The sequence below is a fragment of the Pongo pygmaeus genome, chromosome 3, assembly GCF_028885625.2.
Source record: "Pongo pygmaeus isolate AG05252 chromosome 3, NHGRI_mPonPyg2-v2.0_pri, whole genome shotgun sequence".
Lineage (NCBI taxonomy): Eukaryota > Metazoa > Chordata > Mammalia > Primates > Hominidae > Pongo > Pongo pygmaeus.
Genome location: NC_072376.2, coordinates 133,905,711 through 133,929,830, shown reverse-complemented (window position 1 = coordinate 133,929,830; position 24,120 = coordinate 133,905,711). Strand labels below are relative to the sequence as shown.

The 24,120-nt window shown below is 37.4% G+C and overlaps 1 protein-coding gene across 1 annotated transcript in view; it reads left to right on the top strand.

Moving 5' to 3' along the window:
• The window catches only part of QRFPR (pyroglutamylated RFamide peptide receptor), a 56,697-nt gene that overhangs the window by 23,203 nt on the left and 9,374 nt on the right, over positions 1 to 24,120 (top strand). The window contains exons 2-3 of the mRNA XM_054485186.2: positions 20,230 to 20,388; positions 24,040 to 24,101. Of these exons, the coding sequence (XP_054341161.1) occupies positions 20,230 to 20,388; positions 24,040 to 24,101 (221 nt within the window). The remainder of the gene's footprint in view (positions 1 to 20,229; positions 20,389 to 24,039; positions 24,102 to 24,120) is intronic.

Sequence of the window (24,120 nt, the reverse complement as noted above, 5' to 3'; positions counted from 1 at the left end):
GATCAGCAGATAGGGACTGGTCTGAATTCCTGGTTATGGCTTTAATTTTTTTTTTTTATTTTACCTTATCTCTGTTGCAGAAATATTCGACTGCCTTCTTTCTCTCTCTCCTTTCCACCTCCCACGTTCTTGACTATTCTTGCTTTCATGCTCTCTCTTAGGATCTCAGGTCCATGGCATTTAATTAATAATATGCTATCATTATCATATGGGCAATGATCCTCTCTTGTCTGCCAACGAATGCAGACAACCTCTAGAAACTAGAAAAGGCAAGGAAATGAATTCTCCTCTAGAGCCTCTAGAAAGAACACAGCCCTGTTGACCCATTTCAGACTTCCGACCTCCATAATTGTAACATATAGATTAGTGTTGTTTTAAGTCACTAAGATTGTGGTACTTTGTTACAGTACCAGTAGGAAACTAATACAAACACCCTGTACATTAGTATAGAGTAACTCTTTATTTAGGTCTTGTTTGATATTATTCTTTGCTAACGGAAACCTGGTATGATCAAGGTATTGCGTGGGCATATTCTTCAAGAAAGAATAGACCCCCTCTCAGCCCCAGTGGAGCCAAGCAGTAGGATTCAGAGACCCTGGACAAGACCCAGTACTATGCTGGCTTCAGGTGTGACCCAGCATAGTGCCAGCTATGGAGGCCACGGGAGTGCTTGCATCACTTCTCCCCTAGTTCCAGGCAGCCCATAATGGAGAATATCCTTCTGATTAGGGGAAAGAGAGAGAGAGGAGAGCTAGAGACTTTGTCTGGTAGCTCAGGGATTCTTCCTTATCTTACCGAAGTCCATCAGAGCAGTGTACCTAGGAGTCTGCAGTACTCTAGGCTGCCCCCTAGTGCTGATAAGACTGCAGTGACCACAGGCTTAGATCATGACACTCAATCTCTTTTGCATACGTGGAAAGCCCTTTCAAGAATGATAGGTACAAACAAGCCCAGACTGTGAAGATTGGAATAAATACTGAATTCTTCAATGCCCAGGATTGACAAATGTTCACAAATATCAAGAAAATATGACTTCACCAAATGAACTAAATAAGGCACCAGTGACCAATCCTGGAGTGACAGAGATTTGTGACCTTTCAGACAGGCAATTCAAAATAACTGTTCTGAGGAAGCTCAGAGAAGCTCAAGACAACACAGAGAAGGAATTCAGAATTGTATCAGAGAAATTTAACAAAGAGATTGAAATAATTTTTTAAAAATTAAGCAACCTTGGAGCACCCAGATACATAAAACAAATGTTATTAGAGCTAAAGACAGAGATAGACAGACTGCAATACAGTAATAGCTGGGTACTTCAACACCCCACTTTCAGCGCTGGACAGATCATTTAAACAGAAAATCAACCAAAAAAATGTCAGACTTGGTCTGCACTATAGATCAAATGGATCTAATATACATTTACAGAACATTTCATTCAACAGCTGCAGCTACACATTCTTCTCCTCAGTAATGGAACACTCTCTAGGCTATGACATATGTTGGGCCACAACACAAGTCTCAAAATTTTTTTGATAAATAAAATTATATCAAGTATCTTCTCTGACCACCATGGAATTAAACTAGAAATCAATAACAAGAGGAACATTAAAAACTATAAAAACACCTGGAAATTAAACAGTATGCCCCTCAATGACCAATGCGTCAATAAAGAAATTTTTAAGTTTTTTTTTTAAATTTCTTAAAACAAATGAAAATGGAAGCACAACATACCAAAACCTATGGGATATATCAAAAGCAGTGTTAAGAGATAAATTTAAAGTAATAAAATCCTACATCAGAAAAGCAGAAACCCTTCAAATAAACAATCTAATAATGTATCTCAAAGAACTAGAAAGGCAAGAACAAACCAAACCCCAAATTAGTAGAAGGTAGGAATAATAAAGATCAGAGCAGAAATGAATGAAATTGAGACTTTTAAAAAACACAAAAGATCAATGAAAGGAAAAGTTTTCTTGAACAGGTAAACAAAATCAACTAACCTTTAATCTGACTGAAAAAAGGAGAGTGACTCAAATAAAACAAGAGACAAAAAGGGAGACATTACAACTGATACCACAGAAATTCAGATGATCATTAGAGACTGTTGTGAGCAATACATTAGACATCCTAGAAGAAATGAATAAATTCCTAGACACCTATAACCTATCAAGATAGAACCATGAAGAAATCCAAAAGCTGAATAGACCAGCAACAAATAATGAGATAAAAGCAGTAATAAAAAGTCTTTCATCAAAGAAAAGTCCAGGACCTGATGGCTTTACTGCTGAATTCTACCAAACACTTAAAGAAGAACTAATACCAATTCTACTCAAATTGTTACAAAAAAATCAAAGCGGAAGGAATACTTCCAGACTCATACCACAAAGTCAGTATAACCCCAAAACCAAAACCAGGCAAAGACACAACAAAAAAAGAAAAACTACAGGCCAATATCCCTGATTAGCATAGATGCAAAAACCTCTAACAAAATACTAGAAAACCAAATTCAACAACACATTAAAAAGATGATTTATTATGATCAAATGGGATTTATTTCTGGGATGCAAGGATAGTTCAACATATGCGAATCAATCAATGTGGTACATCATATCAACACCATGGAGGACAAAAACCATATGATCATTTCAATAGATACCAAAAAAACATTTGATAAAATGCAACATTCTTTCATGATAAAATCTCTCAAAAAATTGCGTATAGAAGGAACATATTCAACATGATAGAAACCATGTATGGCAAACTCACAACTAGTATCATACTGGATGGGGAAACTGAAAGCCTTTCCTCTAAGATCTGAAACAAGACAAAGATGCTCATTTTCACCTCTTTTTTTCAACATAGAACTAGAAGTCCTAGACAGAGCAATTAGACAAGAGAAAGAAATAAATGACACCCAAATTGAAAAGGAAAAAGTCAAATTATCCTTGTTTGCAGATGATACGATCTGAAATTTTAAAAATATCTAAAGACTCCACCAAAAAACTGTCAGAACCAAAGAAGTGAAAGATTTCTACAATGAAAACTATAAAACGTTGGTGAAAGAAACTGAAGAGGACACACACAAAAAATGGAAAATATGCCATGTTCATGGGTTGGAAGAATCAATATTATTAAGTGTTCATACTGCCCAAAGCAATGTACAAATTAAATGCAGTCCTTCTCACAATGTCAATGGCATTCTTCCCAGAAATCGAAAAAACAATCCTAAAATTCATATGGAACCACAAAAGATCCAGAATAGCCAAAGCCATCCCAAGCAAAAAGAACAAAGGTGGAGAAACCACATGATCTGACTTCGAATTATACTGCAAAACTATAGGAATCAAAACAGCAAGGTGTTAGCGTGAAAAAGAGACACATAGACCAATTGAACTGAATAAAGAATCCAGGAATAAATTCACGCATTTGCAGTCACTTATTTTTGACAAAGGTACCAAGAACATATACTAGGGAAAGGACAATCTCTTCAATAAGTGATGCTGGAAAACTGGTTATCAATATGCAGAAGAATGAAACTAGACCCCTATCTCTTGCCATTACATATCAATCAAAAATGGATTCAAAACGTAAATCTAAGACCTAAAACTGTAAAATAACTAGAAGAAAACACTGGGTAAACAGTCCAGAACATTGATCTGGGCAAAGATTTCTTGAGTAAAACCTCAAAAGCACAGGCAACCAAAGCAAGAATGGACAAATGGGATCACATCAAGCTAAAAAGCTTGTGCACAGCAAAAGAAACAGTCAACAAAGTGAAAACATAACCCACGAATGGGAGGAAATATTTGCAAAATACCCATCTGACAAAGGATTAGAGAATAGAATATAGAAGGAGCTCAAACAATTTAATAGGAAATAAACAATCTGAATTAAAATGGGCAAAAGGTCTGAATAGATATTTCTCAAAAGAAGACATACAAGTGGCTAACAGTTATATGAAAAAAATGCTCAACATCACTAACATTGGAGAACTACAAATGAAAACCACAATGTGATAGCATCTTACCCCAGTTAAGATGGCTTTCATCCAAAAGAGAGGCAATAATGAATGCTGGCCAGGATGGGGAGAGAGCAGAACCCTCATACACTGTTGGTGGAAATGTAAATTAATATAGCTACTATGGTAAACAGTATGCAGGTTCTTCACAAAACTGACAATAAAACTACCATACAATCCAGCAGTCCCACTGCTGAGTATACATCCAAAAGACAGGAAATCAATATATTGAAGAGATAGCTGCATTCCCATGTTTATTTCAGCACTCTTCACAATAGCCAAGATATGGAATCAACCTAAATATCCACCAATGGACGAATTAATAAAGAATATGTGGTACATGCACACAATGGAATATTATTCAGCCATAAAAGGAAATGAAGTTCTGTTATGCAGAACAGCATAGATGGAACTGGAGGACATTATGTTGAGTGAAATATGGCAGGCACAGAAAGACAAATGTCACGTGTTCTCACTCATATGTGGGAACGAAAGAAAAAAAATGAACTTTTGGAGATAGAATAGAATGATAGTTACCAGAGGAAGGGTAGTGTGAAAAGGTAGTAAAGAGGGGATGGTTAAAGGATACAAAAACACAAATAGAATGAATAAAATGTAGTATTTGGTAGCACAATAAGGTGACTATGTTTAACAATAATTTATTGTATATTTTAAAATAACTAAAAGAGTGGAATTGGAATGTTCCTAACACAAAGAAATGATAAATGCTTGAGGTGATGAATACCCCAGTGACCATGATTTGATCATTACATATTGTATGCCTGTATCAAAACATCACATGTACCCGATAAATATGTATAACCATTATGTATTCATTATAATTAAAAATAACTTTTAAAAAATTAGGCCAGTGTTTTAACTTCAATTCCCCTTGCCAATGATGATTTTTTAAATGAGCATGTAATACATTCTTGCCATAAAGTCTGAGGTTTTCCTTACTTTTATGAAGGGCTTGAGAAAGTACATACTTCGTTTTCTGCTTTTGGTCTTTGAATCTTGTTTGAGATGCAGTGCTTGGAGATACTGCAGTCATCTTATTTGCCAAAGTGGCAATCATAAGTACAAAGCAAACCACACTGAGGAGGATAAAGAAATCCAGTGGAGAGAGCTCAGAACTGTAGTGAAGTCATTCAGCTGTGGCATTTATGACCCTGTTACTGCCCTACCTCTGAAATTATTTTTATGTTAGATAATACATTTCCCTTGTTGTTTAAACCAGTTGAATTGAATTTTTAACTCATAATCCAAAACATTCTAATGAATGTATAGAACAAACACATGTAAAGAAAACAAAAAAAATGTTTATTCCAACCGCCAGAGAGAATTATGATGATCACATCAGTGCATTAAATTTGGTGTATTTAAGTTTTTCCCACATACATTTTTAACAAAATAGAAACCTCTTAGTGTTTGTCTATGTCTGTATATGAATATATTGTTTACTGTTTAATTTCATTTTTTGGTTGCATTGTTAAATATCTTTTGAAATATTATTAATGATCGAATGATTTGCATTATATTGGCATACCCCAATTTATTTAACCATTCTGCTTTTTTTGTTTACATTAGTTTATACTAACTTGGAGTTTTATCTTTGGTAAACAACTGAGTACATAAATCACATAAGTACTCTTAATATTTTATTAAGCATTTCTGAGGAAGTTCACTTTATAATGTGCTTTGTTGCCTGATTACCTTCACATTCAAGAAATTCTTTCTAATGCCTAAAGTTTTTCCATTTCTTTCCTGGTATACAAAAATATTCTTTCCATTATTACTTCACAATGGGTTATTTTAACATAATGAACATAATGAAACCCCATTATTTCTGTTTTCTGCTTTACTGTCCTAATGTTTAACCCAGGCTCATTTTATTCTATTATTTGAAAATCTAATTTTTGTCATTAGTGGAAAGTTTAAGCAACTCAGTTACCTTTCTAAAGCTGTATTTGTAGCTATTAAAATAATGAAAATTAGAAGAAAAATACCAGTATCGACAAAATTGTACACTAGGGAACTTGTTTTTTCTGCAAATATACACACAAACAGTTCTTATAAAGTAATTGAAGGAAGCACTCTGAAGAGAACTACAGAATTTATATGAGCTGTGGCTCCCACAGAGTAAAACCTAAAAGTCTGAAATTTGTGAGACTCACAGTATCAAGACCCACTCATCCTAAGTCAAAGCTTTCCAGGGGACAGCTCCTACCTGTACACAGAGTAGCTAGTGGTCTTTCATGCTGTCCCATTCTAAAACGTGTAAGGACAACCAAGGATTGTCAGACAGTTGAGGAAAGCTGTCTTTCCTTCTTTCTTTTATTGTACATGTGCAGGATGTGCAGGTTTGTTACACAGGTAAACGTATGCCATGGTGGTTTGCTGCACAGATCAACCCATCACCTAGGTATTAAGCCCAAGAATAAAGGAGAACAAAACAAATGAATAAATGAAACCTGGAAGAAATGGTTAATCATAGAAGGGAATTTGGAAATAAACTCTAATTAGTATTTTTATACATACAAACATATCCAGAAGAATGTCTCCTCATTTGACATTTTCCCAGTGGAATTAGTATTGGCTTATAAGTCTCAAACTTCTGCAATGAATATATCACTCAACAACAACCTTTTAGCTGATATTTATATAAGAAAAGTTTATGTTCCCAAACTCAATAATCTAATATTATAAGCAAAATGATATATAGGAAAAGTATCAAGCTACCTTCCAAAAATAAAATACCTTCCAAATACATCAAAATCACAAGTAGTTGTTTTGAAAAGCATGTCTAGTGTTCACAGAGGGATGCATGTGCCGAATGTTGACACTAAGAGAGGCATCATATCATTTTATTCAATGTAAACCATTTTTTGCCATTGTTACTCTTGCAAAGGAGACTTGTTTTGAGAAGAGACTGAAAAAGATATTGATGAATTCTTTAAATGTCATGCTGAGAAATCAAGTACTAAACTTGTTCAGAATGTCAATCTGAAATAGTTGATCATAGTGATAACGGGGAGAGCCTTCAATCAAACCACCAGATACCACTCGCTGAAAATAATATGGGGACTAAACAAATACAGTGAAGAATATTATCCTGGAACTTGGTGGACTGTGAGTGCCTGACTCTTCTAATACTGTGCAAAAAAATTCTGTAAACATAAACTTGAAGAGAGTTAAGTAAAGTTTGATTTTGTAGTTTTTCATCCTAAAATGACACCTGCATCCCCTGAAGATCCATTCATCATTTACAAGTCCCTACCCGATGAAAATGACAAAGAATCTCTGCCTGTTTCTTGCATGAAATTGCCCTTTTGTCATCCAACTCACCTGTGATGTCACTTTCCATAGGCCTTGACAATAACTACATTTTAACCATCCTTCCCTTTCCACTTTCTTCAAGTTTCCAGTTTGCTTTTTTCTTCAGGAGTAATGGGTCATTCCAGGTAATTGCCTTATTTTCACTGTAAATTTTACCTGCATTTTTCTAATGCATGTATAAATTGCTGTGTGCTGATTGCTATGCCTTATTGGAGAAAAATATTTATGATGTACCATGAAAAATGGGCATGTTATTGACACAGAGTAGCATGCATATGAACAGTTTGATAACCATTCTAATTGTTTTGTAATCAGGGACCAATATTTTAAGATTTTATATTTTAAATGCTGGCTTTCCTATGTTTCAGTTATACTTAATGAAATCTGTTAGATGTTTAATTTGGCCTTTTAAACAATAGGAAATAGGTGATGAGGGCACATTTCCACATAGAATATCTCATTTTCAGGAAGGGGTTTATGATATTAAATGGGGGGTATGTGTCTGGATTTAAGATGAGACTGACTTCATAAATCAAGAACAAGCTTCTCTGAAAAGAAATTATTTTAGGAGCAAGAAAAGCTTTTGAAAGTAAAAATATTGCTGAAATTACATATAAATTAGAAGAGTTGGAAGACAAAAACAAGAACACCTCCATAATGTGGAGCAAATAAGCAAATCTATATTTATATCTATATCTGTATATAAAAGTTATAAACATAGGAGGATCAATCCAGGAATTCCAATATCTGATCAATAGGAGTTATTTTTTAAAGGAACAAATTAAAACACAGAGGTAAAGGACTGAGAGTTGCCAAATGTAAAAGGTACACGCAGGGCTATGGAAAAAGAGTAAAAAAATGACACATGTTTCAACACATCCCCATAACATTTCAGATTTCTAATTACAAAGAGATCAATAAAATCTTCCAAATAGTAACAAGGATATTTATTTTATTTTATTTTATTTTTTTGAGATGGAGTCTTCTTGCTCTGTCGCCCAGGCTGGAGTGCAGTGGCGCGATCTTGGCTCACTGCAACCTCTGCCTCCCGGGTTCACGCCATTCTCCTGCCTCAGCCTCCCGAGTAGCTGGAACTACAGGCCCCTGCCACCACTCCTGGCTAATTTTTTGTATTTTTAGTAGAGATGGGGTTTCACCGTGTTAGCCAAGATGGTCTCGATCTCCTGACCTCGTGATCGGCCCGCCTCAGCCTCCCAAAGTGCTGGGATTACAGGCGTGAGCCACCGCACCCGGCCCTAACCAGGATATTTATAAGGGAGCAAAAATCAAGCTGACAATATATACAGGTTAGCACCAACAGTGGATGCTAAAAGTCAATAAAGTAAGGTCTTCAACATTCTAAAGGCAGATGATGTTGAATTTAAGTCAAACTACAGCCATTTTAAGATATATAAAAATGTAAAGAGCTTACTTTCCTTATTATTTTGAAGAAGTTACTTGAAAAATATTACGCAAAATATGGGTAAAATACAAGAAATGAGAAGCCATGAAATTAAAGAAACCAGAGAAGAAATCGATTGAAAATGAATTTAATGATGACAGCTATAGAGCAGTCATTAAAAATAAAACAAAGCAAAACACAAACTGCAGTCATCAAAATTGGAAGTCAGTGGTCTTCTAGAAGGAAGTCTTAAAAGAACAAACACTGGAATTGATTCCAAGCAGTATATATGTGATGTTAAAAGTTGATATGTAATAGTAAAAATGATGATGATGATAATAAGAATAGCTAATGCCTTTTCACACAGTACCAGACGTTGGCCTAAACACAGTAGGCTTGTTTTCTCATTAATCCTTCAAGAGTCCTATGAGTACTGTTATTAACATCTACATTTTATAGATAAGAAAACCCAAGACACAGTGAAGTAAGATAATTTGCCTTAGGTCACAGTTAGCAAGTGATGGACCCATGATTCAAACTCAGACAGCCCAATTCTAGAGCCTATACTCTAAACTACTATACTGTGGTGAAGAAGATATATCTTCTTCTTCCAGCTAGAAAAAAGACATACAACCCAAAATTCCAGGAAAAATTAAATAAAAATACTCTATAAAAAAGTTATGTCCATATAAAAAGCAGATTAAAATATGGTATGCTTTAGAGACATAAATATATTCACAAGGATCTTGACTATAAAGTCACTGAAAGGGAGATGTATTTAAAACGTACACATTGGCTTTGTAGTTAGTATTAGTCATGGTAATTAAAATGCTGTTTATGGTTTTAATCTTTTATAATTAAAAAGTAGGCCAAGGGAAGAATACTTAATATCCTGTGGAACAGAATGAAAAGCTATCAGTTTTGACAGAATAGATGTAAAGTTATAGATAAAAGACACTTGGAGAAAGAAGAATGCAAAAATAGGAGGAGAGAGGTACAGAGATGAGGTATCATCTCACAAGTTGGGGGCAAGATAAACTGTTGGAAGTTAATAGACTAATGAAGAGGGCGTTAATATATTACTTTAAGCATCAAAGTAGAAGGAACTACATGCTAGAATTTAAGAAATACATCCCCTAAAACCTTTCCAAATAAATTATTGAAGACAGTGTTATAACTGTAAGAAAATTAGAAGCTGTGGGAGAAGCAACAGTGGGAAATGACAAAAGTGAACCAATAGCCCATCTACCCAAGAAGGTAATCTCTATCTATCATCTGAAATCAATAAATCAAAAGAAAATCTGTATAAGGCAATTTGTTTAGAGATAGTATTGCCCCCAGCAGTAGAATTAAAAACAAGTGGTTTATGGGAAATAGGCAGACACCTATTCTTTTTTATTATAGCCCTTCTGATTTTAAACCACATGCTCATAATTCTTTGATGAAAACATTTTTTAATGTAAGAAATAAAAAAGTTGAATTTGTAATTGAAAAGCTCTCAAGAAAGAAGTTTCCAAGCCCAGGTGATTTCACTGGAGAATTTTGCCATTTAAAAAAGAATTAACACCAATTTTACACAAACTCTTCGAGAAAACAGAATTGGAAGAAATAGTTCCCAACTTACTTTATGAGGCCTTCATTACCCTGACACTTAAACCAGAGAAAGACAGTTCAATAGAAAGAAAGCTGCAAACGAATAGCTCTTATGAATATGGGCACACAAAATATCAATATAATACCAGACAGAATCCAACAATGTATAAAAAGGATTATACATCTTGATTAAGTAGGATTTATTCCAGGTATGCAAGGCTGGCTCAAATTCCAAAATCAGTGTAATCTACTATATCCATCAAGCTAAAGAAGAAAAAAATCATATGATTACACCAATTAACAAAGAAAACACTTGACAAATTTCAACACCCATCCATGATAAAAATTCTCAGGAAGTTAGTAATACAGAGGAGATTTCTCAATTTGATAAGAGCATTACAAGAAACCTACAGCTAACATCATATTTTATGGTGAAAGACTGAATGTTTTTCTTCTAAGATTGAGAACAAGGCAAAGATGTCTGCTTCTCACCACTCTTATGCAAAATTGCACTCAAAGTAAAACCACTAAGAGAAACAAGGACAATAAGTAAGACATATGCAGATTGTAAAGGAAGAAATGAAAGTATATTTGCAGATGACATTATTTTCTATGTAGAAAATTCCAAAGAATCTACAAAAACATCTAGAGGTAATAAGTGAGTTCAGCAAGGTCACAGCATGTACGATAAAGACACAATCACATTTCTATATATTAAAGATACAGGAAGAGGGGCAGGGAACTGTTGGGAAGAGAAGGACATGGTTCCCGGCTAGAGCTCCACCCCCAGGTCTCTGCCTATGGACCTAGGTGAGGACAGGCATTTCTGTTTTTGTGCCCAAATGTTACATTTCCCAAGACCACCCTGGCCTGCCACGCTCTCATCCTGTGCCTATAAAAACCCTGAGACCCTAGTGGGCACAGACACAAGCAGCTGGACATCGAAAGGAACACGCTAGTGGAAGAAGACACAAGAAGCTGGACGTTGAGAGGAACGCACCGCGTATGAGCACACTGACAGGCACCAGCGGATGCCAGCAGGCCATCAGCCGACAGAACAACGCAGGGTTTGGCTGGGGCAGTCAGATGACAGCCTGTGGCTCAACTTCACGGGAAAACCACCTTCCCACTCCATCCCTGTTCTGGCCTCCCCATCCACCTCGCTGAGAGCTACCACTCGGTAAAAATCCTTGCACTCATTCTCCAAGCCCACAAGTGATCCGATTCTTCCTGTACACCAAGGCAGGAATCCCAGGATACAGAAAGCCCTCTGTCTTTGCGATAAGGCAGAGGGTCTAGTTGAGCCGACTAACACAAGCTGCCTACAAAGGGCAAAACTAAAAGAGCACCCTGTAACACATGCCCAGAAGGGCTTCAGGAGCTGTAAACATTCATCTCTAGACACTGGCATGGGGTCGGAGCCCCGTGACCTGCCCGTCTTCCTGCTCCTGCCACGGGTTTTGAGCAGCAGGGCACTGAAGAAGCGAGCCACACACCCCTCACAGGCCCTGTGAAGGGAACAAGGGAACTTTTCCCGTTTCATTAACAGGTGACATGCAGAAACTGAAATGAGCAATACAATATCACCTAAAATTACTCCAAAGAAAATAAAATATTTAGACACACACTTACCAAAATTTGTACAGATTCTGTGTGCTAAGAATTACAAAAATGCTGGTGAAAGAAATTAAAGAATACATAAATAAATGGAGAGACACTGTGTTTGTGGATTGGAAGATTCAACATATTAAAGATGCCAGTTTTCCCAAAATTGATCTATAGGTTTAATGTAATTTCTCCTAAAATCTGAGCAAGAATTTTTGTAAGTGTAGAGAAGCTTATTCTAAAATTTATGTGAATAGACACAGGTCCTAGAATAGCTAAAACCATGTTGATAAAGAAGAACGAAGTGAGAGGAATCACCCTACCCAATATTAAGACTTACTAGGTATATAAAATAATCAAGATGATGTGGTGTTTGTGGAGGAATAGACATAGATCAATGGTACAGAATAGAGGACCCAGAAATAGATCTACATAATATAATCAATTGATCTTTTGACAAAGGTGCCATTCAGTGGAGAAAGGATAGCCTGCTCAACAAATGGTATTGGAGCAAATGCACACTCATCGGCCAAAACAAACAAACAAAACCTTAAAGTAAATCTCATGCCTTATACAACATTTTACTCGAAATGTATTATGTAGACTTAAATGTAAATGTAATACTATAAAACTTTTTTTTTTTAATGAGAAAAGTTTAGGACTAGACAGAGTTCTCAGAATTTTTAACTGACACTAAAATCACAGTGCATAAGAGGAACAATTGATGAATTGAACGTCATCAGAATTAAACACTTTTGCTCTATGAAAGCCCATATGAAGAGATAAAATGGCTAGCTACAGACTGAGAGAAAATATTTAAAAAGCACCTATCTTAAAAAGGACCAGCGTCTATAATATACAAAGAACTCTCAAAACTCAACAGTAAAAAGGCAGGCTATTCAGAAAATAGAGAAAAGACATGAAGAAACATTTCATTAAAGAGGATATAAGGCCAGGCGCGGTGGCTCACGCCTGTAATCCCAGCACTTTGGGAGGCCGAGGCGGGCAGATCATGAGGTCAGGAGCTCGAGACCTTCCTGGCTAACACGGTGAAACCCCGTCTCTACTAAAAAATACAAAAAAAATTATCCAGGCGTGATGGCGGGCGCCTATAGTCCCAGCTACTCAGGAGGATGAAGCAGGAGAATGGCAGGAGAACCCGGGAGGCGGAGCTTGCGGTGAGCCGAGATCGTGCCACTGCACTCCAGCCTGGGCGACAGAGTGAGACTCCGTCTCAAAAAAAAAAAAAAAAAAAAAAGAGGATATAAAGATGACAGATAAGCACATGAGAAGATGTTCAGCATTATTAGCCATCAGGGAAATGAAATGAAAACCACTGTGAGATATCACTACACAGCTATCAGAATGGTGAAAATAAAAATAGAGACAACACCAAATGCTGGCGAGGATGCAGAGAAACTGAATCAATTATACATTGCCAGCAAGAATGTAAGATGATACTACTCTGGAAAAGAGTTTGGTAGTTTCTTCTAAAACAATATGTAATTACCATACAACTCAGAAATTATATTCTTGTGCATTTATCCAAAGACAAGAAAATCGCCCGAAACCTGTACACAAACAGTTGCTTTATTTGTAAGTCAAAAACTGGAATCAGCCCAGATATCCTCCAATGAATGAATGGTTACACAAACTGTGGTACATACATAGAGTAGGGTAAGTGCCCCCCTCAGGGCCGGTAGGGTAGCCTCTGTCTCCTTTTATGAATCCACAAAGAATTCTAGAGAAAAAAATGGCTCATCTTCTTCACCTGTAAGTTTCCCACTGCAGTCTCTTTACTGATCTTTCTTGTGGCACCTGGTAGCCATACGACTTTTCTCCATTTCCCTTCACTCATCAGAAGCTGAGACTCCTTCTGCCTCTTCCCATGTCTTCCACTTTTCCCTGAGCCAGGTTTTCCTTCCCCTGGATAAAATTTTTCCCTCTCTCCTGTTACATGGATAAGAGCGTTAGTGGAAAGTTTCTAAGTTACAGGATAATCACTAGAGTGCTTTGTAATGGTGTTATGCATAATAGGAATAATTATTGGGAGGGCTGAGATTTTAGAAGAGACCAGCCATACCTCTATTTTAAAAATATTTAGCAATTAAGGTTCTCATCTTTAGTCTTTACAGTTTAAATCAGCAGAATATTCCAGCGTATATTGGATGAGTCTACTTTGGGGTCTTATAAAATATTCCTTAAAATTTCAGATGCTTTAGATGCTGTAACCTCAGCAAATTAGACTATATACAGCTGGACCTGCTTTAGTTGAAGCAGGGCTGAAGCTAGGAGCCCTCTCTCTCTCTTCACTTTTGGCCTGCCCCTCTCTGTAGGCAACTCCTATAGCACCCTCGTAGAAATACAGTGCTCCCTGGAACAGTGATGGAGCCACGAGCCTGGATCTTCTCTGGGAGGGCTTTCCAGTTGAAGAAGTCCTGTGTGGTTCTCAGCCACACTTGTACAACAGTTCTAATTTTGACTACATTTAACTTGTTTCCTACTCTTCTACAACAGGATGTGGTTGAGGGGAATGAAATAGGATTCAGGATTTGGTAAATTTGCTCATTAGCAGCAGCTTAATTATGAAACACATTAGACACAACTAGAAACCTACAAGTTGTACTGGGACAAGGGTGCATAGACTGTTTGAATATGATTTGTTTATTTGCCACATGAAATTAAGGTAATTACATGCCAGATTGTTTTATAATCTGTTAGACCATTATTTCAAATAGTGGTTGCATCAAGTAACTTTCCTTTATGAAACTGCAATGTGTCTATTCACATTGTTTTTCAACAACCTTGGAACAAATTATTCACAGAGTAGTTATTATCATTAGATACTTTCATGCAATTATACCTCATTATACTATTTTCTAAATTAATAATGTTTTTAATCTTCTCTACAGTTAAAGACTCTGGTTTTTTTTCATTCTGTCCTTTCCATTCAGATCCTTTTTAAAGTCACTGTTACACACTAAAGTGAATACAAACACTGCCCAAACTGTTTTCAATTTTCAAGCATCATGTTTAGAAATAATGTAGTCTTGTTTCTCTTTGAATTAAGACTTGCTCTGTGTGGTGGTGGCTGAGTGGATAGGAGAGTGAACACCTTTCTCAGTGAGAGCAAAAGGTCCATGTTTTGGGCAATAAAGTTGTATAAATGAGTTAAAGTTGAGAATGGAAGGCAGTAGATATTAAACCAAAGCAATTATTCCTAATCCAGTAGGCAAAATAAAATAATTGTAGCTTCTATCTCAAGAGTCAGACATAGTAGAAATGGAAGCAGCAGTGGAGGCAAACTGTAGTAGTAAGACTAGGGACTGTCTAATCTTAGAGTTAACAGTACACACAGAGAGAACATAGCCCATAGTACACTACATTTTTAAAAAACCTACCTTCCAGAGAATAAGGTAGCAAAAGAGAAATATATCAAATAAGTCTACTTCGTTGCAAGCAACAGTTGACAGCTAAGTAACTTAAGAGAAGAGAACGTATTGGAAGGAGGTTGAAGGCTCACAGGATCAGTGTGAAGCGGAAGAAATGGACCTACAACAGAAAGCGACCAAGGGAGCTCAGAGGTCAGCAGCCATAACTCAGCAGTGACCTATTAGCACTTATGATCTGGTGAGCACGTGACCACACCACCCCAAACCTCTCTTCCATCTGCATTCAACCTTTCAACACTAGAGAGGATCTTACCTATTACTGCTTTGTCCTCCTAAGTAGGAGTTCTTACCTAATCTGCCCACAGTGGGGGAAAGTTAATGTTCTGAAAAGAAATTGTGTTGCCGTTTGGAGAAGTGAGGTGGATGCTGGAAAATCAAAATATGAGAAATACCCATTCTAGGCCGACTTTAAGAAGCACAACTGTGATACTAACATCTAGTTGTCCTGTAAGGAAAAAAAAGGACCTCCCAAGTAATCAGTCCCTATGCAAGGAATGTAGGATTATCCCAGTTTAAAATTACCATATTTATGGGAAGAAACATCACAAAAGACACATTCTTACAAATAATTTAGACCCATACAATTCACATTGGGAAAGATAAAGGGTAGAATAAGCTGACTGAAGAGCTAACAGCGAGATTACCAGAACAAGAAGCTGAAAAAGAAAAGGACGGTTGATGATAGGCTTAATGAAGGGCAGAGAAAAACCAGAAGTCTTCAATGTTTGTTTTGTTTTAGTCTTCTAGACCTTGAAAAGTGTTCTCTCAATTAAAAAGGGCAAAGATGGTTAGAATGAAAATAAATATCCACGATAAGTAAGTAGATAGCAAAAGAGCATGTACCTATTTTTAAAAGAACTCAAATCTACATCCTAGATAAATTACATGACAGAACATTGAAGAAACTTGGAAATGTGATGAAGGAAACACTCTCAGTAATTTCTTAGAGAGCTGGTTGGAGAAATGTCAGAAGTAATGAATAGGGCAAATGCCGTTCCGAATTTATTAAAACAGTAAGATGACAGATTATACTACAGCTTGGTGTGAAATTCACAGGTGGGTTATTAAACAGATGATTTATGAGCAGGTAGACAAGAAAACTGCCACATAGCATGGGCACAGTAAGATAAGTGAGGGTGATGTAATGGAAGGAACTGGAGTCTGACAACCTGGACTCATTCTGTCAATAAATAGCTATGTGGACCTGAGCACATCATTTAACTTCTTTGAACTGCAGTGTCTTTCTCTGGGAAATAAAGTTATTAGATTAGGTGTTCTTTAATGGTCAGTTTATCCACAAAGAACATGTCAGCCCCAAGTGCATCATATTTACCTTAATTCTTTTAATAGGGCTGCCCAATGATGAAAGAGCTGCCATTTATTAAAGAATGTATCCAGTATTAGGTGTTTATGTCACTTTATGAAATACATCAGTCCTATGACAGATGGGTATTATTAATCCCTTTTTTCAAATAATGAAATTGAGGCTCAGAGTGGCTAGGAGATCAGATAAAGCAGAATCAGAGTGTATACTGATATCAATGAATCAATTGACAGATATCCTGTGCTATAATATACAAACTGAATATATTTGGGATGGATAACACTGTAATGAGATAACACTAGAATGAATGCAGCAAAAATTCTCTTTTGTTTGGATAGTTGTATTTAAAATACATTTCCTTTCAACCAAATTGTTTATAAAATGTTGAAAAGTACAAGGTTCTTCTCAATAAAAAAAGTTCTGATTAAATTTGCAAGAAAAGAGAAAAAACCTAGGATAAATATGCAGATTAATAATTTATACCCATATTCATTTATTCAAGTACCACATCCAAACCAGGATTTGAGGTAAACTGATTTATTCACAGTATAGTAACTATTCAAACACAGTGGACTTTATTAACATTGAAAGTAAATTCCCACGGTTGGCATCTAAACCATCTTTCTAAACAAAAGAAGGCCTTAAGTTTGAACAGGATTTTGTTCCGGGAAACTGCAACAAGGAATAGACGTGAGTGGGATTGGTTCTTGGGTTGCCATTTGGAGCCCCCAAAAAGGATTGGGAAGGGAGCATCTATAGTGATATCTAAGTACATTTTTCCCCTTAGGGATAGGATAGGAGATAAGGGAGTCTTGGGTTAACAAAATGTCTATTAAAGTGATCCAGTTCATTTCGAGTTGATTTCAAGTTCAACAGCAGCCAGCCATTTGAAAAGTCTAGCACAGAAGGCTGATGTAAGCATCAGTTTCAGTCACAGAAGAGGGTGTTCAGACTTGGGGAGCCAATACAGTCCCACAGTTTCTGCCTTGGCCAAGCCATATCCTGAACATTGGTGAGTTCCCTTCTGCCTGGTGCATGGCCATGGTCCATGGGGGTTCCCTTCTCCATTCACCTTTTTGAAAACTCTGAAAAGCATAGCAAATGAGAAACAGCTGATACAACTAGGAAAGACAGGAGTGACATGAAGGCTTCTGTCAAATACATGTGGAGCCACTGTTTGGAAAAGATAGGTGGTTGGTTCTGAGACTCTGAGAACAAAGCTAGGAATGAGTGGAATTTAAAAGCACTTTTTCCAATTAGGGCCTCTCTAAAATAGAACAGGATGCCTTTAGGAGTGATGAGCCTCCTACTCATTTGTTCTTTTCAATTCAATGAATATTTATTAATGGCCTACCGTATTGCCATTCTTAAAGCTGGGAATACATCAGTGAAAAAAATAGACAAAAATTATTGCTCTGGCATTATCTATATTTTAGTAGGGGTAAATAAATAATAAAACAGTAATAAAATAATAAAAATGAAAACAAATTAGCAGCATATATATTATATATCAGTATGTTAACATGTGAAAGAGAATGGGAAAAGAGTAGAACAAAAGAGATGAGGAATGAGAGGAGATAGGGAATGGGACAGGCTCAATTACAAATGTGATTGTTAGAGTAGGTCAGCCTCATTGAGAAGTGACTATATTAGTAAGGGTTCTACAGAGAAACAGAACCAATAAGATATTTAGAGATATTTAGGAGAGATTAATTATGAGGGACTGGCTCACTCAATTGCAGACACTGGGAAGTTCCATGATCCACTATCTGCCACCTAGATGCCCAGGAAAGCCAGTGGTAGAGATCCAGTTCAAGCTTGCAGGCCTGAGAACCCGGGGAGCTGTTGGTGTAGGTCCCAGTCTGAGTCAGAAGGTGTGGCACCCAGGAGCATTGATGTCAAAGGGCAGGAGAAGATGTAAGTTCTAGTTACAGCAGACAGCAAATTCACCCTTCCTGTGCCTTTGTGTTCTATTCGCGCCTTCAGTGGATTGGATGCTGCCCAACCACACTGGGAAGGGAGGATCTTCTCCTCTCATCTACTGATTCAAATGCTCATCTCTTCTGGAAACACCCTCGCAGGCATACCCAGAAGTACGTTTTGCTGGCTATCTGGGTATTCCTTAAGTCAATCAACTGGACACATAGAGTTAACCATCACAGTGACATTTGTGCAGACTTCAGGGAAGGATGTCAGGGAGTGATCTCAGGGAAGAGCATTCCAAGGAGCAGGAAAAGCCATGCAAAGACCTGAAGCGGGGCTGTGAAAGCAAGGAGAATTCCCATGGAGTATTCCCTCTCTGAAATGCTTGAGACCAGAGGTGTTTCAGATTTCAGATTTTTTGGGATGTTGAAATATTTGTACAGACATAATGAGGTATCTTGGCAATGAGACCAAAGTCTACACATGAAATTCATTTATGCTTCTTATATCCCTTACACACATAGCCTTAAGGTAGTTATATGCAATATGTTAAATAATTTTGTGTGTTTTGACTGTGACTCATCACATAAGGGAAGATGTGGAATTTTCTACTTGTGGCATCATATCAGCACTCAAAAAAGCTTTGGGTTTTAGATCATTTCAGATTTCAGATTTTGGGATTAGAGATGCTCAACCTGTATTTAAGCAGAGCTTGGCAGAGCATTTTAGAGAGAAGTTGAAGACAGAATTTCTGCTTTTGGTATAAACTAGAACTAGATAACCTCTGATGAGTCTTCCAACTTCATATTCCCTGAGTTTATGATTCTCTTGTAGCTAGGAATGATGAATTTGGTAGCAGCAAGCAGCATGGGTTCAAGACCAGAGGTGCCAGACCAAGACTCACAAATCCAAATGGTAAAGAGGTCAGACAGATAGTATAAACATTTTAAAAGACTGACAATATATTCAAATATTTTAAACTATTATGTAACCAAATAAAGCATGTTTTCAGGCCAAAACTTGCCTAGTGGCCACCACTTTGAGACCATTGCATTAGAGAAAGTAAAATCAGTTTGGAGTGTAATGGTGTAATACATATATAAAGTCTTAGACAGGGAGTCAAAGGAGAAGAAATGATAAAAGAAGAAATATGGGAGTCTTTGATGAGAACTATTCATTTGTTGTGATTTGACAGGAAGCCAAAAGAAAAGAGAGAATCAAAGATTACTCTGTAGTGTAGAGCCCAGGAGGCCAGTTTACAATGACTTTGCTCTTCCCCAAGCAAAGGTCATATTGCTTTTTTTCCACTGTTTCTATGGCTAGATACTGATTTGTCCTTTCATTGTCTTATTATACATAATTGCATAGCATTTAGGAACATAAAATTCAGTTAGAGGGAGAAAGATAAGCCAATGCAAAGGTTTTCAATTATTTAGTGTCTACAGTGTAATTACAATTATCAAACTTTTTGGTAGAGGATCAGAAAGGACTGATTGTGATAATTACAAAGACACAGATGAAACCTTTATTCTTTTTGTTTTGATGTATGATTTGTCCTATTTCCTTACTGCAGGTGCTTTCATTTGCAAGATGGTGCCATTTGTCCAGTCTACCGCTGTTGTGACAGAAATCCTCACTATGACCTGCATTGCTGTGGAAAGGCACCAGGGACTTGTGCATCCTTTTAAAATGAAGTGGCAATACACCAACCGAAGGGCTTTCACAATGCTAGGTGAGGCCACTGGATGTGCCAATGGCAGTGTGAATGACATTCTTCATTACAGAATAGAGAACCATATTTTTAAACTAGAAGCATAGCTTCTTATCTACTCAGATAAGAATAACTTGTAGGCATTAGAATATAAGTTTAACTAATTTTAAACTAGAAGAGTAGCTTCTTATCTACTCAGATAAGATAACTTGTAGGCATTGGAATATAATTTGAGAGTTTCAGTGCTTTCCCTGTTTGCCTTCATCTCCACACCATCTCTCTTTTAGGCTGACCTCAGCACTGAAAATGTATCATTTTGGGTATACTTTTTCAGTTTACATCTTAAATATTTAAGCACTACGTTCAGCTAATCTAAGATAACCTGTCAGTGGCATTGCTACATTAACATTCATTAGATTGAGAACTGTCTTTTTTTTTTTTTGAGACAGAGCATCAACTACATTGCCCAGGCTGGTCTCAAATGTCTGGGCTGTGATTACAGGCATAAGCCACTACGCCCAGCTGGGAATTATCATCTTGAGATAAGAAGACTCCAAGCTAAGCTAACAAGGGCAGGTCAATTTTTTTTCCTTTTTAGACAGGGTCTCATTCTGTAGCCCAGGCTGGAGTCCAGTGGTGTGATCACAACTCACTGCAGCCTCAGCCTCCCAAGCTCAAATGATCCTCCCACCTCAGCCTCCCAAGTAGCTGGGACCACAGGTGCCCACAACCACACCCAGCTAATTTTTTTAATTTTTGGTACGAACGGGGTCTCTCTATGTTTCCCAGGCTGGTCTTGAACTCCTGGGCTCAAGCCATTCCCCCTCAGCCTCTCCTTGTACTCCTTGGCCTCCCAACGTACTAGGATTACAGGTGTGAGCCACTGCACCTGGCCAGGCAGGTTGATAATGATAGGGAGCAGGAAATGTGTTTTTAGAAAAGTGGAGAACAGGGTTGCTGCCCTTGTGGTGAGTACACAAGGGTAGAAAGTGACAGGGTACATGAGAACAGTGGGGTCTGAGTGCTGGGGATGCCTGGCAAAGGCACATTCCACCCACTTCATACTTTTGCTTTAGGCATTTCTGGATCGTCAGCTTGCTGTAATTGTTCTTGAGTCAGCAGATCACAATGAACACATACCTCATGATAAATGGTAAATTTGAAGCAATGCCCCAAGGTCTAACACAGTAAAATGGAAGCATTTCTCTGTTCAGTAATTATAATTGAGCCGTTTAAAACCTTAGTGTGCTTCACAGTGGTTTGAATTTAATATAGCAAATAATCAGAGGTGTAGCAAGCAACTAATGTGATAATCAAATAAAGCAATTTTTACTAATATCTCACTTGAGAAGAATGAGTAAACATTTATTTCTGCTGTAAGAATTTAGCCAGTATTGGGCTGTGGAATTACAGAAAGAACCCCTGCAGGGTTTGCAATGCCAAAGTCATTTTAAATAGCTTGAAAATAATAGCTGAATCATTAGGGGAGAAATGTGTTAGTTTTAGTTAGTTAGTTCTAATTTTATGTCATATCTTTCCTACTAAGAATTCAGAGATTTCTAGGCTTTTAATAATTGACATCTTTCCAACATCAGAACACCTGAAAACAGCATGTGGGGATGGAAAACAAGTAAGGAAAGGATTACACGGAGGAGGGGAGTTATTTAAAAGGAAAGAGAAGTAGCGGGAGTGACAACATCTCAAAGCATAGTTGATAATAGGCAGTCAAGGCAGTTCCTACTCAAAAGAGACATAGGAAACAAGAAGGTTTTAAACTCAGCTAGACTCATCTTGCCATGGGGGCTTTTGTGACTGTGGTCTAATGTCTCCTGTGGCTTTGTCACACTGTCACTCAGCCTTGTCAGTCAGTGTTTGTCTGTCACACCCCATTCCTCCTTCCAGCTGAGATTGCCTAGACCTAGACAGGGGATGTCCAATCTTTTGGCTTCCCTGGGCCATACTGGAAGAAGAAGAATTGCCTTGGGCTACACATAAAATACACTAACACTAACAATTGCTGATGACTTAAAAAATATATCGCAAAAAAATCTCATAATATTTTTTAAAAGTTTACGAATTTGTGTTGGGCCACATCCAAAGCCTTCCTAGGCCACATTCAGATTGGACAAGCTTGGCCTGGATCCTCTAGGCTTTCTTGCCCAGATGTGGTCACTGTGTCAGTATTGTTCATCTAACTCTAGTCCTTCTATCTCAGAACCATCCAGGGATGCAGGAAGGTGGACAGTGAGCTATGCAAATTAGACTCAATTCCTCCAGAATTTGTACTAAAGTCCAGAAAAATGATTGGACATAAGATAACTATATGTGATTAAAATAGAACAGATGTGTGTGGTAATAGGGAGACAGAAAAGAGAAAGAGAGAGTGAGAAATAGAGACAGCCAGCCAGACAGACTTGTGAGTCCTACAGCTGCCAGGTATCATTGGATCATGATGAATTTTTATAGGCAGCACCAAATTATGTGTTTCTTTATAATAAACCCCAATTATGGCTTAATTGAGTCATTGAAACCCAAAGCAATAAACTGTTTTCTTAACGTTCCACCCAATATAGAAAGAACAAGCAGAGTTTGAGCTGGAAACTTTTCCCCCAAATCAAATTTGGGGCCCTTGGTTCCGTCCTCTTCCATGTCTGTTAAAACACATGGGTTGAAATTGTTCTTCGTAGTTAATCCCTGTTTGTCTTTTCTAAGAGTACATCATTAAAGCAATCCCTCTCAACAAGTTTGTGGAAGACAGGAAATTTGGAAAGAGCATTTTGGTTTCTGAAGTTATCAGTGTTTGTTTTCTTTTTTTTATTATTATACTTTAAGTTTTAGGGTACGTGTGCACAACGTACAGGTTTGTTACATATGTATACATGTGATGCCCATGTTATGGTGCTTAAGATACATGTACATTTGATTTTAAAAAGAGGTGACAGAGAGTGGTCTATGTCATGTTTAAAAGTTATTCATCCATTCCACAAACATGGATCAGCTCCTACAGAGGGCCAGGAATTTTCCTAGGACTCTTATTTGAGGAAACACAAAAATACATGGCATTGTGTTTGCTTTCAAGGAGTTTGGAGGAAATTGAGAAGTGAGTAAGGACAACGAAGACACTGCATTAGAGGGCATGTAGAGACAACAAGGAATTAGTAGTCAGTTTATTTGGAAATAGTAGTGGCCTTCAAAGGTTCCCTAGAGAAGGTGATTTTTGAGTCACGTCCTGGAAAATTAGTCCACAGATAGACACTGGGGATAGCCTGGCTAGGGAGTGGCACAGTGCATTCTGGGATACGGGAACTGAAACCAGCACTGCAGGCTCCTCAGTAGAGGACTGCGGTGTGAAGAGCATGGATAGAAATGAAAGAGGAGAGAGAGGCAATTGAGATGGTAGAGAACCTCATGGGCCATGCTAAGGAAACAGGGTTTTATCTTGTAGGCAATGAAACACTATTAAACGTTTAAAACTTGTTTTAGGGAGTTTATTCCAGCAGCAGTTTTGAGGATGGTGAAAGAGTGGAAGCATGAACCTTGGGGGAGACCATGGCACTGCCCTAGGGCAGAGAACAGCTGCCCTCCTATAGGGAATCTTGACTGTTAGATAATTATGCATGGATGTGTTTTACTCAACTGAGTCATACTCTGATGACTTTAACACTTTTACAGGTGTGGTCTGGCTGGTGGCAGTCATCGTAGGATCACCCATGTGGCACGTGCAACAACTTGAGGTAGACTCCAGCTGAGATG